Source organism: Typha latifolia, chromosome 3 (genome assembly GCF_019914945.1).
Source record: "Typha latifolia isolate L0001 chromosome 3, TyphaL0001v2, whole genome shotgun sequence".
NCBI lineage: Eukaryota > Viridiplantae > Streptophyta > Magnoliopsida > Poales > Typhaceae > Typha > Typha latifolia.
The window spans coordinates 2,541,019-2,552,903 of NC_133088.1; the positions used below are offsets into that span (position 1 = coordinate 2,541,019).

The 11,885-nt window shown below is 42.5% G+C and overlaps 1 protein-coding gene across 2 annotated transcripts; it reads right to left on the reverse strand.

Annotated features, from left to right (window-relative positions):
• Window positions 1-110: 110 nt before the first annotated feature.
• Window positions 111-11,183, reverse strand: LOC140785343 (E3 ubiquitin protein ligase DRIP2-like). Of its 2 annotated transcripts, none has more exons than XM_073133212.1 (7): window positions 10,581-11,183; window positions 9,398-9,497; window positions 3,045-3,378; window positions 2,436-2,869; window positions 2,298-2,348; window positions 1,589-1,661; window positions 111-535 (listed from the first exon to the last, which is right to left on the reverse strand). In XM_073133212.1, exons 1-7 carry the CDS (start codon window positions 10,723-10,725, stop codon window positions 455-457), a joined length of 1,218 nt encoding a protein of 405 aa, XP_072989313.1. In that variant the 5' UTR covers window positions 10,726-11,183; the 3' UTR covers window positions 111-454. The 2 variants fall into 2 exon arrangements, with proteins under 2 accessions (XP_072989313.1, XP_072989312.1); XM_073133211.1 differs by having other exon boundaries at window positions 111-596; window positions 10,581-11,150.
• Between the last annotated feature and the right edge of the window lie 702 nt (window positions 11,184-11,885).

Sequence of the window (11,885 nt, forward strand, 5' to 3'; positions counted from 1 at the left end):
ATTGCTGAATTATGTACAAACTTCAAGCTTTTCTTTCTTTTTCTTTTCACGAGTGTCCATCAATGGAAATGCTGCAATATTTTATCATCAAATGGGGATAAGTACAAGCGAAGAAGAAAGAAATGATGGAATTTCCATAAGCTACAATGGATGTTTGAATGTAAATAACAATTACAGCATTATATTTGCTTCGCAATACACATAAACAAGACCATATTTTAATGAAATGAAACATGATGAGCTACAGCAATGGTTACAATAAATTGCACAAAGACCAGTTAAACGGAGAGAGAATAGCAACACCTAAGGCTACGAGGCAGTCCTTTCACTGCCTCTGAAAGCATCGACGGTTAAACATGCATGATGGCATCTTCACTTGGAATTGTAAGGGGGAACTTGAAACGATATCGCCAGCAGGGAAATCAAGATACCGAAGACTTGGGCCGGCCATAGGTTAGAACCATGACAAACTCTTTCGCCGATGTACCGACAGATGCTTGCACCTTTTGTGTTGATCCCCACCGCAGCCACAGATCTGTTAAGCAATGCAATGCCAGTGTGGGACTCACCGTTTGACCACGACATGTAATTTCCACCTATATTTATATAAGATAAATGACAGGATTGAGCTTCGTAAAGACATAATTATATTGGCAGTGACCAACTTAACAGCCATCTCAACTGACGTAATTTCTGACTCTTACTGTTATAAGCCTAAGGCTAAGCATATCGCAACACATGAAGAGTAATTTAGCTTTTTCTTTTTACAGATCTCATGCATGAGCACTGCAAAAACCAGAACATTGCAAGCAGCAGGAAACAAGTTAGGTTAGGTCTGTACTGAAGATTAAGTCTATGCGAAGGGGAAAAAGAAAATCAAATAGGGATGATAGGATCCGACCCAACGGAGCCTTGTCAAGCAATATCACAGCAAGAATAATGTGATAAGAGATCACAAATCCTAGCCTCCTGGCTAAACTTGAGATAGAAGAAGGAAATACTTTATTGCCTATATAAAGTCCTTCAACCGGACTAGTCACTCAAGAAAGAAAACAAGCCAAAACATAATCAAACACGAAACTAAACCAACTTGCATCCGTCGGGTTGGAACCTATCAAGGGAGTTTAAGAAAATATCTACGGCATAATTAAACACAGAAACCACATGAAATATAGTAAGATACCAATAGTCCTCAGATTTGGAAGCAAGCTCATATAATTTGGAGCTTCCAGAAAGCCAATTACAATATAGCACAAACACCAGTGATGAGCAATAGTGAAACAAAGAGAAATGCATGGAAGAATTGTAGTATCTGTGTAATGGAACGCCTATCTTTAGTAAACACAAGTTGATCGAGATGATTTTCTTTGTTGAAGATAATAACTCTTCACTGTCAATTAATATGTTTGCAATAACTTTTTATATACAGGTGCTTGATTCAATCCAGTAAACTAAGACACGATGTAACAAAAAGTAACACGAGGCATTACCATTTATTTCCAACTAACTTAGAGTTTTAAGTTTTGCAATTTAAAGAAGTAATATCTATTAAGTGGATAATTGATGCAGAATGGAATTGGAAACTCACCTCAGCTTCACTAGAAAGATTTAGCTTCTGCACAAGGTACTTTATGATGAAGGAAGCAGGCACATTACCATCTCTAACATCAAAAGAAAAACAAAACATATATAAGCCCCCTGTAAAGTAACTACTTATCTTCAAGGTGCGCACCAAAGATTTATACCAGAATTAGATTCACTCCCAGAGGGAAATAAAATATATTATAAACCATGAAAGTTTACACAATAATAACCAGAATTGGTCAACATATTCAAGTCATTTACAACTGTGTGGGCAAACACTAAAGGAATAACCACTGAGCTTCTTATCATACAGCTTATCAAGCTACATAGTATAGCTAGAAAGCTTCATTTCAGAGGCCCACTAGAAAGTATAAGCTCACAAACACTACCTAGATACCTTGAAAGTAAGCAGGCATACGACATTACGTAGAAGAAGCAAATGTAGTATTTTATTTATGGATAGAACCTACTCTTATCAACCATGTATAATATATGACATATTCATGCAGTACTGAGAAAAAAACAGTTAGGGACATTCCAAAAGGAATTCATACTCTCACAATTATGCCATGAAAATATATAGATAAAAATCAGTAACATATATTTGAACTGACATGGAAGAGGGAAGAAAAGGTAAAAAGTTGTAATTTCAAATGTGAAACAGGCCCCTAATATTTGTAACCTAATCAGGAAGTGCAAAAAATATTACTTACTTAATCCTTAAATAGTTTGTAGGAATCTGTGGCAAAGGTGGATCTCCTTTCCTGAAAGCATTTTGGGGAATACAACAAAGATCAAGCACATACTCCAGAGGTTACTACTGCTGAACTTTCAGAAAAGAAGATACTCACTGGTCAAAAGAGGCAACTAATGAAAACCATATAGGATTGAACTTCCTATCTTGTCGACTTGATGCTGAGTGGAGCATTGCATGGATTGAGCCACCAGGTTCTCTCCTTTTTCGGCTAATTCCTTGTGCTCTTGCTCTTCTATTTTTGACAATTGGTGGCATGGAAGAAGTACCATTCTTTTCATGCTGAATTTTAAATTTCTGTGGATGCTCCCTAACCTTTGCTTTCTGAAGTTGTTCATCACCATCAAAGCCACTGAGTTGTTCCGTCTTAACAACAGGACTCCGGGGGCTGGACTTCAAAGACTTGGTTCTGTTTGCAGCTTCCACAAGACAATTCAAAGGTTTCCAAAGCTCTGTTTTATCCAAAAAGTGCTCACCATTCTCGATATCATTATTAAGAGGATGGTTGGATGGCTCAGCAATTGAAGAAGTCTGACAAGGTTGGCCAACAAAATGTACTTCGTGAGAACAATAACAGCAGGACAACTACAAAGTAAGCTAAAATCAACACTAATAAGTGTGCCAACATGTTCGCAAAGAACACAGGCAACTTAAAACTGTTAAACTCTAAAATCAACAAAAAGGAAACAAAGTTGCAATTTTCCACCTGTCTTCTGGTCTGAGTCATTTTCCTCAGAGTATCAGATGGGCTTGAGTTATCGGCATGCTTTTCAATAGTATCATTTTCCTTTTTCACAGGTTCTTTAATAATAGGACCTAAGCCACGTAAAGCAGAAACCCTTCGAGCAACAGATTTTGTTCGCCGGCCTGTCAAGCTTGTCTGTGTAGATACTTGAGGAGTATTCACCACCAATGAAGAGAGGGACCTTTCTTTCCTTTTAATAGGCAACATAATAGGTGAGACAACTTCTGGAGCTTCAACCTTCCTTCTTTTGAAAGGAAATATTTTTGTCCTTACATCTTGTAGATTGTGATCAGGTCTGCGAATGGTCCAAAATGAAATGTGAAACTAATAAGCACTAGTAGAATAATGATGCAAAATGATACAATTCAAGTAATTTCTTTTTTTCCAAGCTACATGAACACGATATTTATGTTCCATATGTTGTTGGCACAAGAAAGACCATCACTAAAAATTATTAGAGTTATTAGATTTAAATATTATCTAATTATCTTATTTCATGGTGACTTTGTATAAATAGGGGTCAACCCCTCTTTGATCAAGTGTGAAATACAAAATATTTCTCACCACTCTTCTTCTCTCCTCTCTCTTCTCCTTCAACCCAATATAGGGTAATCCCACTATCGTTTCATGGTATCAGAGCGTCCCGATCTCTAGCTCTCACTCTCCAATAGTCATCTCCCTCTTGAATCGTTTTTCACCATCGTTGAGCTTGGGAGCTGCCGCCTCACTCCTCGAGCTCGCTGACGCTACAGCAGCCACTGCCGCAGCCTCCATCACCACAGCCACTGCAGCAGCAGCCGCAGCCCCCACAGCAGCAGCAACAACGACAGCTGCAGCTGCCCCTATTTTCAGCAGCAGCAGCACATCCACTCTTCCTCGCGAGTTCATGCAAGTGCAGCAGCAACTGCAGCAGCCACAGCCACTGCAGCAGCCACAGCCACTGCAGCAGCAACGGTAGTCGCAGCTGCCTCTGTTTTCAGCAGCACAGGCATCAGTTTCCTTCCTCTTCTTAGTTCAGAAGCAACAATGCAACAACCACCCTTTAAGCTGTTGTTCTTGATCGAGCTGCCTTTCATCTCCTTTAATTCTGACAGCTCGGCACCACTGTTTTAGCTAGCGCCCACTAAGTGTTCGACGAAAGTTCCATGCCTCCATAGCACTTTTTTCTGCAGTTCTTTGATTCTACATCTGCAGCATTATATTTTCACCTATTGCCCACCAAGTATTCGACGAAAATTCATTGTATTCTTAGCTCTCCTTCTGCTGTTCTATTCAAAACTTTCCGCTCACATGTTCGACGAAAAACTTGAGCGAGCAAAGTGGAAAATCTTACATCACTCTCAAGGTGGCTGATCAATTGTCGTTCCTTCCAATAGCATCTTATGTTCCGGTCGGTCGTGAGAGTGTATCATTAGTCGGTTTTCTACTTGTCACCGAGCGGGATTAGATCACATGGGCATCTTTTATTGAGACAGTCCTCCGCGGGCAACATCTTCTCGGGCACATTGACGGCATCTCTACGGGATGTGCTCCCCCTCGCACTATCATTCAGACCACCACTGTGACCTCTACTGAGTCTGACACACCCAAGGTTGTTCAGTCGGAGGTTCCGTCTTCGGAGTGTGATGAGTGGGAGCTATGTGACATGGAGGTTTGCACCTACCTCATCTTGCAGGTTGATCGATCGTTTCGACCTCAGCTTCAGACCTTGTCTTCTGCTCAGGCCATTTGGGCTCATCTTAGTCGTCGATTTGTTCAGTCGAGTCTGATGCGTCGCTTTCAGCTCCGTCGCGATGCTCAGGAGGTCAGACAGGGTCAGCTCTCTATCTAGGACTTTTACGCCCGCATGTCTGACATATGGCGTGAGCTTACGTCTATGGAGCCCATTTTCAGCCACCCCTCTGACTCGATGTCCACTCAGCGCCACCATGACGAGGATCATCTGATGGATTTTCTAAATGCTCTTTGTCCGGAATTTGGGGATCTGACTAGTCATTTATTGCATCGCTCCACTCTGCCAAGCCTGGACAGTGCCATAGCTGAGTTACAGGCTGAGCTTAGACGGCGCCTTACACCACCTTTTGTAGCCATAGAGAGTGTGCTTGGTATTGCTCTTACTCCTATATCAGTCACGCCTGATATTTCGACTGCTGCTCGCGTCACTCATGTGCCTGGACGAGATCACTCATTGCATCCTATATGCACTCATTGTGGTCGTCCTGGTCATCTTGCCGGTCGCTGCTATTGACTTCATCCTGAGATTGTTTCCCATTCTAGCAAAGGGGGATCAAGTAAGGACAGGAGTCGTCACTTAGCTTCCTCTACCGCTGCACCAAATATTAGTCTATCTGATCACTCCAGCAATCTCACCTTCAGCTGTGCGCAACTCTAGCAGATTCAGCAACTTATTCATGGAGCTGTCAGCTTCACTGGTGCCTCTACTTCTGCATCTGTTGTCTCTGGTATGACTAAGCCCTGGATTTTTTATTCTGGCACCTCACATCATATGACTAGTGTCCCTTCCATTTTTACTAGCCTCACCTCTGCCCCTATCACTCTTCCTCATGTTCATACAACTGATGGGACCCATTACCCTATCTCTCATATTGGTTACATTACTCCTACCACGGATCTCACGAGTCGTCTTATTTTATCTGATGTTTGGCTTGTCCCCGGCCTAACCATGAGTCTTATTTCTATTACTCAGTTTTTTGACTCTGGTTACACTGTATCCTTCTCTTCTACTTCTTGTGTTGTGCAGGACCCATCTACAGGCCAGAGGATTGGGATCAGTAGTCGGATACACGGGCTTTATTACCTGGATCAGCTTCACCTTCCATCACCTCGTCCCAGTGCTTGTCCAGTCACTCCTTTCTCTCTTTCAAACTTGTGGCATCGGCGTCTAGGTCATGTATCGAGTCAGCATCTCAAGACCTTGTCCTGGTTTGGATATTTAGGTAGTGGTCATTTTTCTTGTTTGTCCCCTTGTACTGGCTGCAGGTTGGCAAAACACCGGGCCCTTCCGTTTCCTCTTAGTACGAATATCTCTGATTCCCTTTTTCACCTTGTGCACTCTGATATTTGGGGACCCGCTCCACTCCCTTCGGGTCTTGGTTTTATCTACTATGTGTGTTTCATTGATGATTTTTCTCGTTTCACTTGGATTTACCTTATGCGTCAGCGCTCTGAAGTGTGTCAAATTTATCGTGATTTCTCTTCTATGGTTCGTACTCAGTTTGGTCGGTCTATTAAGATCTTCCGATCCGATGGCGCTTGTGAGTATCTTTTCTCTGAGTTTCGTTCCATTCATGCTTCTGCCGGTACTCTACCTCAGCAGTCGTGTCCCTATACTCCTGCTCATAATGGAGTTGTCGAACGAAAACATCGTCATCTTCTTGAGACCACTCGAGCTCTTCTCTTTGAGGCTTCTATTCCTCGTTCTTATTGGGCTGAGGCCCTTCTTACTGCTCTCTATCTCATCAATCGAACTCCATCATCTGTCCTTGATGGTTTGACTCCATACAATCGTCTTTATGGTACTTCTCTTTGTATGGTCATCTTTGTGTTTTTGGGTGCACATATTTTGTTCTTCTTCCTCCGGGTGAACGTAACAAGTTATCCCCTAGGGCAGCTAAGTGTGTCTTTCTATGATATAGTCCTTAGCATAAAGGCTATCGTTGCTATGACAATTCTACTCATCGTCTTAGGATATCGCACCATGTCACTTTTCTAGAAGGGATACATTTCTTTACCACTGATACCTTAGCTCCATCGGATTTATCTTTTCTAGATCTCCCTACTCCTAGCCTATCCTCCATCCCCTCTGAGGTGTTTGGTTCAGCCCCACCATTAATATCTCACATGCCTCAAATTTCTCTACCCATCGACACGCCTTTACTACTAGTTCTTTCTGCTCCACCGGACCGCTCTCTTGCTGAGTTCCCAGCCCCCTCAGAGGAGTAACTCCCCTCCCATGACGACTTTGCCCTACTTCTATACTCGCAGGTCCTGTCCTCCTCCCACAAATGAGCCCCCCACTCCTGGTAGTATCTCTCCGATCGTCCTATTCTCTACTGTGACGGCTCCTACGCCCGCTCATCGTTACCCAAAGCGTGAGCATCGCCCTCCTGACTGGTATGGCTTTCTGATATCTTCCGCTACATACTCCCCCCAGTTTCACACTTTTCTTGCAGCCATCCACTCCACCCCTCAGCCTAGGTCCTATCATGAGGCAGTCCAGGTTCCAGAGTGGCAGCAGGCCATGGCAGATGAGCTTCAGGCCCTTCAGCAGATGCATACTTAGGATGTTGTCCCTTGCCCACCAGACATTGTGCCTGTCAGCTGCAAATAGATATTCAAGGTCAAATATCGACCTAATGGATCCATTGCTAGGTACAGAGCTCGTCTGGTTGCTCGGGGTTTTACTCAAGAATACGGGATCGATTATGAGAAGACTTTTGCTCCAGTTGCCCGGATAACTTCTGTCCGCACTCTTCTAGCTGTTGCTTCCAGTCGTCAGTGGCCTTTACATCAGATGAATGTGAAGAATGTGTTTCTTCATGGCCTTCTTGACGAGGAGGTATACATGGACCCTCCACCCGGTTTCCCTCTTCCTCCAGATCACATCTGTCGATTGCGGCGAGCTATCTATGGGCTCAAGCAGGCCCCTCGTGCCTGGTTTGATCATTTTCGTAGTGTTCTCATAGCCTACGAATTTCGGGAGAGCTCCTCTGAGCCATCTATGTTTCTACGGTCTTTTGCGCAGGGTTGGGTCATCCTCCTTCTGTATGTTGATGATATGATTATCATCGGAGATGACTCAACCGGGATCCGCTCCCTTCAGCAGCATCTTTAGAGTCAGTTTGAGATGAAGAACATTGGTCCTCTTCGGTACTTTCTGGGTATCAAAATTGCTCAGTCATCCCATGGTCTTTTGCTATCCCAGCAGAATTATATTACAGACATTCTTAGTCGTGCTACTATCACTGACACTCGTCCCGCTGCTACCCCAGTTGAGCTCCATGTGAAGCTTTAGCCCGATGACGATCAGTTTCTTCCAGATCCGACTAGATATCGTCAACTAGTTGGGGCACTTGTCTACCTGACCATTACTCAACCTGATATCTCTCATGCAATTGGTCTTATCACTCAGTTCATGCAGGCTCCTCGATCTACTCATTATGCTACTCTTATACGTATTCTTCGATACCTTCGTGGCACCATCACTCACTCTCTTTTCATGCCATCGACTTCCATCTTGGTTCTGTGAGCTTATTGCAATGCAGATTATGCTGATGACAAGTCTGATCGGAAGTCTACTACTAGCTTCTGCATTTTTCTAGGAGATTCTCTGATTTTTTGGCGTAGCAAGAAATAGAATGTGGTGTCTCTCTCTAGTACTGAGTCAGAATATCGTGCTATGTGTGCGGCAACTAAGGAGATTGTTTGGCTCCGTCGTCTCCTTAGTGATATGGGTGTTTTCTTACTCATCCCAACTCATCTTCATGTCGACAATGATAGTGCTAAAAAGCTCGCTGAAAATCCTATTTTTTATGAGGACGAAACACATTGAAGTCGATATGCACTACACTCGGCAGCAATATCGAGCTGGCATCATTTCGCTCCATCACCTCAGCACTGAGGAGCAGATTGCCGATTTTTTCACAAAGTCTCTTCCCCTTCCGCGCTTTGCGCATTTAGTTGGCAAACTCTCGGTTTATGATCCACTTTGAGTTTGAGGGGGGTATTAGAGTTATTAGATTTAAATATTATTTAATTATCTTATTTCATGGTGACTTTGTATAAATAGGGGTCAACCCCTCTTTGATCAAGTGTGAAATACAAAATATTTCTCACCACTCTTCTTCTCTCCTCTCTCTTCTCTTCTCCTTCAACCCAATCTAGGGTAATCCCACTATCGTTTCAAAATGATCAAAAAGACTAACAAACATTTTGCAAAACAAGAAAATTGAATTCACAAGAAGGAAATTATCATCGTCACATTCTCTCAGATCATTGTTTTTCTGATGTATTCTATTTCCTCTAATCCTATTTTAAACATTAGCTAGGCATATGCTTTTAATTCCTAAAAGTAATCTCTTTCTACCTTCACAGCTTTCAATAGTATCGAAGAGGCAAAAGAACCTACCAGTACCACAGAGCCACAGAGTTCCACAGTAACCTAGTTTTCCTTAGTACAAGATGCTAATAAGTAGGTTACTGAGGACAACTGAATAGATAGTAATCAAAAGATAACTAGATTAAAGAGTACCTTCTAATAAAAGACCATATGGTCATGAGAAAAAGAAGTTTACCTGAGCTTCTCCAATGGAGCACAACCCAGATCAATATTGCAAACTGGACAGCAGTCTACCTCCTCATCAGAAAGCTTCTCAAATATGCACTTTCTGCAAACTGCTTAAAGGATATAAAGATCAAAATTCATATATTTCTCATTCATAACTCAAGTAACAATATGGTTGTCTACTTATCCATTGTCCTACTATAGCACCAATGCAGTGACAATCTGCAATTTTGCAGAAACAAGGGAGGCCACCAAAGAATAAAAGTTATTGCAAACTAGATCATGAAAGAAAAAAAGATGCACGAAATAGTTCACGATCATGCAGAGATTTATACATACAACACAAATAAATAATTAAATAATCGATGAACATACATCTGAAACTAAACAAGGAATATAGAGAAACTAAGCTGATGAGTGTGATGAGATTATGGAAATAGACCAATCGCAGTGATAAAACAAAATGTCAGACATAAGGGACAAATATATAAATAAATCAGTATCAGCGCAAGCACAGTTATAAGTTATAACTACTGTTCTCCGTATTTCAAAAGGACGAGGAGAATCAAGACCATTAACCAAAACTGTGCAAATATTTACTTCGTTCAGGAAAAGCGATATATAAACCTACGGCTGTTACTTGAACAGTCGACCACTTAAATATCATGCAAAATCGGAGCCATGTGGCAGAGAAAACTAGACTTCAAATTGCTTCACCTGATTAGTGATTGCAATAGAGAGGTTTAGTAAATTAACCTTGGATCTGAATAAAACAGATAAAGCTACCACCTTTATTTACATGCCATCGCCGACGAATCTCCCCTACATCATGGAGCCATGGCAGCAGGGGAGGAAGAAGACAACATTGATATAAAAATATCCAATTATTCATTCGATTACAGCGCCGCATGCCAAAGGGGAAAGAACCAAAGCTCAAGCAACGCCAACTTTTGAATTTTCTAAATATTACCCTCGCATCAATCTCGTAAAAAACTGAGAAATCCGAAGAACCCAGATCGCGGAATCGAACAACAACGTCCACCAGTATCATAACACCGAAAATTACGTAAAAATCTCAGATTTCCACTCCACGAGGAATTCACGTCCAGAAATCAAATCAAAGACCGACCAACATCGCGAAACCTTCAAAAGATGCAAGATTTCGATCGGAGGAAGTGAAACAAGAGGCTCACACGTGTGTAGACACTCCGATACGGTGGTGGCATTCCGGAGCAGCTTCTTGCAGAGCGGGCACGTCATACACGCCGCGATAACCTCTCGCTTCACCATCACCGCCATCGTGACCCCTAGCGCCGCCGCCGGCTCGCCGCTCGCCATCCCAACTCGTGCGTCGTGACCGCGCACGTTAGCAAGCTGCCCTGCATGCGAGCAATCTCTGACGCGGGGCGCCGCCCAAAGCCATCCCCTTTGGCCCCTGAGGCCGCATTGATCGAAAGAGAACGTGAGGAAAGGATGGGGAAGCGGGGATCTGGGTAGGAAAAAATAGGAAAGATTGGATCTTTTCAAGGGCGGCAACAGGGGAGCAGCGAAGGTGGGAGAGGGTGGATTCGGGGAAAAGGGGGCAGTGGGTATCCGAGAGGGGAGTGGGAGGAAGGATCGAACGGCGACGAGTAGAGCGAGACGGAGAGAGAGCAGAGAGGAGAGGGGAAGAGGAAGAGCAGGAAAAGAGAATCGAATAGAATAAGAGACTGAGAGAGAGAGAGAGAGAGAGAGAGAGAGAGAGAGAAGAGAGAGAGAGAGAGAAAAGTAGGGAGAGCACGGAACGAGGAGGGTTTTGGCGTGCTCGGCCAAAACAACGTGTCTTCAAGAATCGACCTGTGCCGCTGCTAACGTGCGCGTCAGGGGGCTAGGTTATGGTTGTAGCCCCTCGCCCTCTTGCCACGTGTTGCTTCTTGAGGTGGGGTCCAGTGGAAAAGTTTTTTAAGCGGGGCCATTGCTTGGTTTAGGTAATGTGATTAGCGTTAATTAAGATTAAAAAGTGGGTTAGAGAGAGAGAGAGAGAGAGAGAAAATTAAACGGATTCATGCACTCAAGATTGGCACGTATCATAAAATTTTTATCACATTATTTCATATAATATATTATTATGTGGATTATAAAATAGCATGCATATTTATGCATTAATTTCATATCTGTTTGTTCTTTACTGCTGTAAGGTGGTGTCTCAACAGCAAAGTATATATTAACACTATGAAATTTATTTATTTTTAATTAATTTTCTCTTTGTAGTAATAAGCATGTAAGATAATGCATGCATGATGTATTTTGATTTGAGATCGATGGGAATTTTGCAGTGTCTCGCTTAAATCGATAACATTTGTACAATATAAAGATGATGCAAGATGCATGCAATGCAATTGGACATGACATAGTAATACGAAGTCAAAGGTAACTTGAGGTTATTAAGATATATAGTGCCCCAAATAATGTTTTAAAAACCAAACATCCCAGCTAGCATTCACATATTATTTTTCCTC

Bases quoted from the DNA above. Each gene is read 5' to 3' on its own strand.
- LOC140785343 (XM_073133211.1), bottom strand. From the start codon at position 10,725: ATGGCGAGCGGCGAGCCGGCGGCGGCGCTAGGGGTCACGATGGCGGTG. The intron at 2,870-3,044 runs GTGGAAAATTGC...CAACCTTGTCAG, and splicing joins TGACTCAGACCAGAAGACAG to ACTTCTTCAATTGCTGAGCC. The intron at 1,662-2,297 runs GTAAGTAATATT...TTTTGATGTTAG, and splicing joins ACAAACTATTTAAGGATTAA to AGATGGTAATGTGCCTGCTT.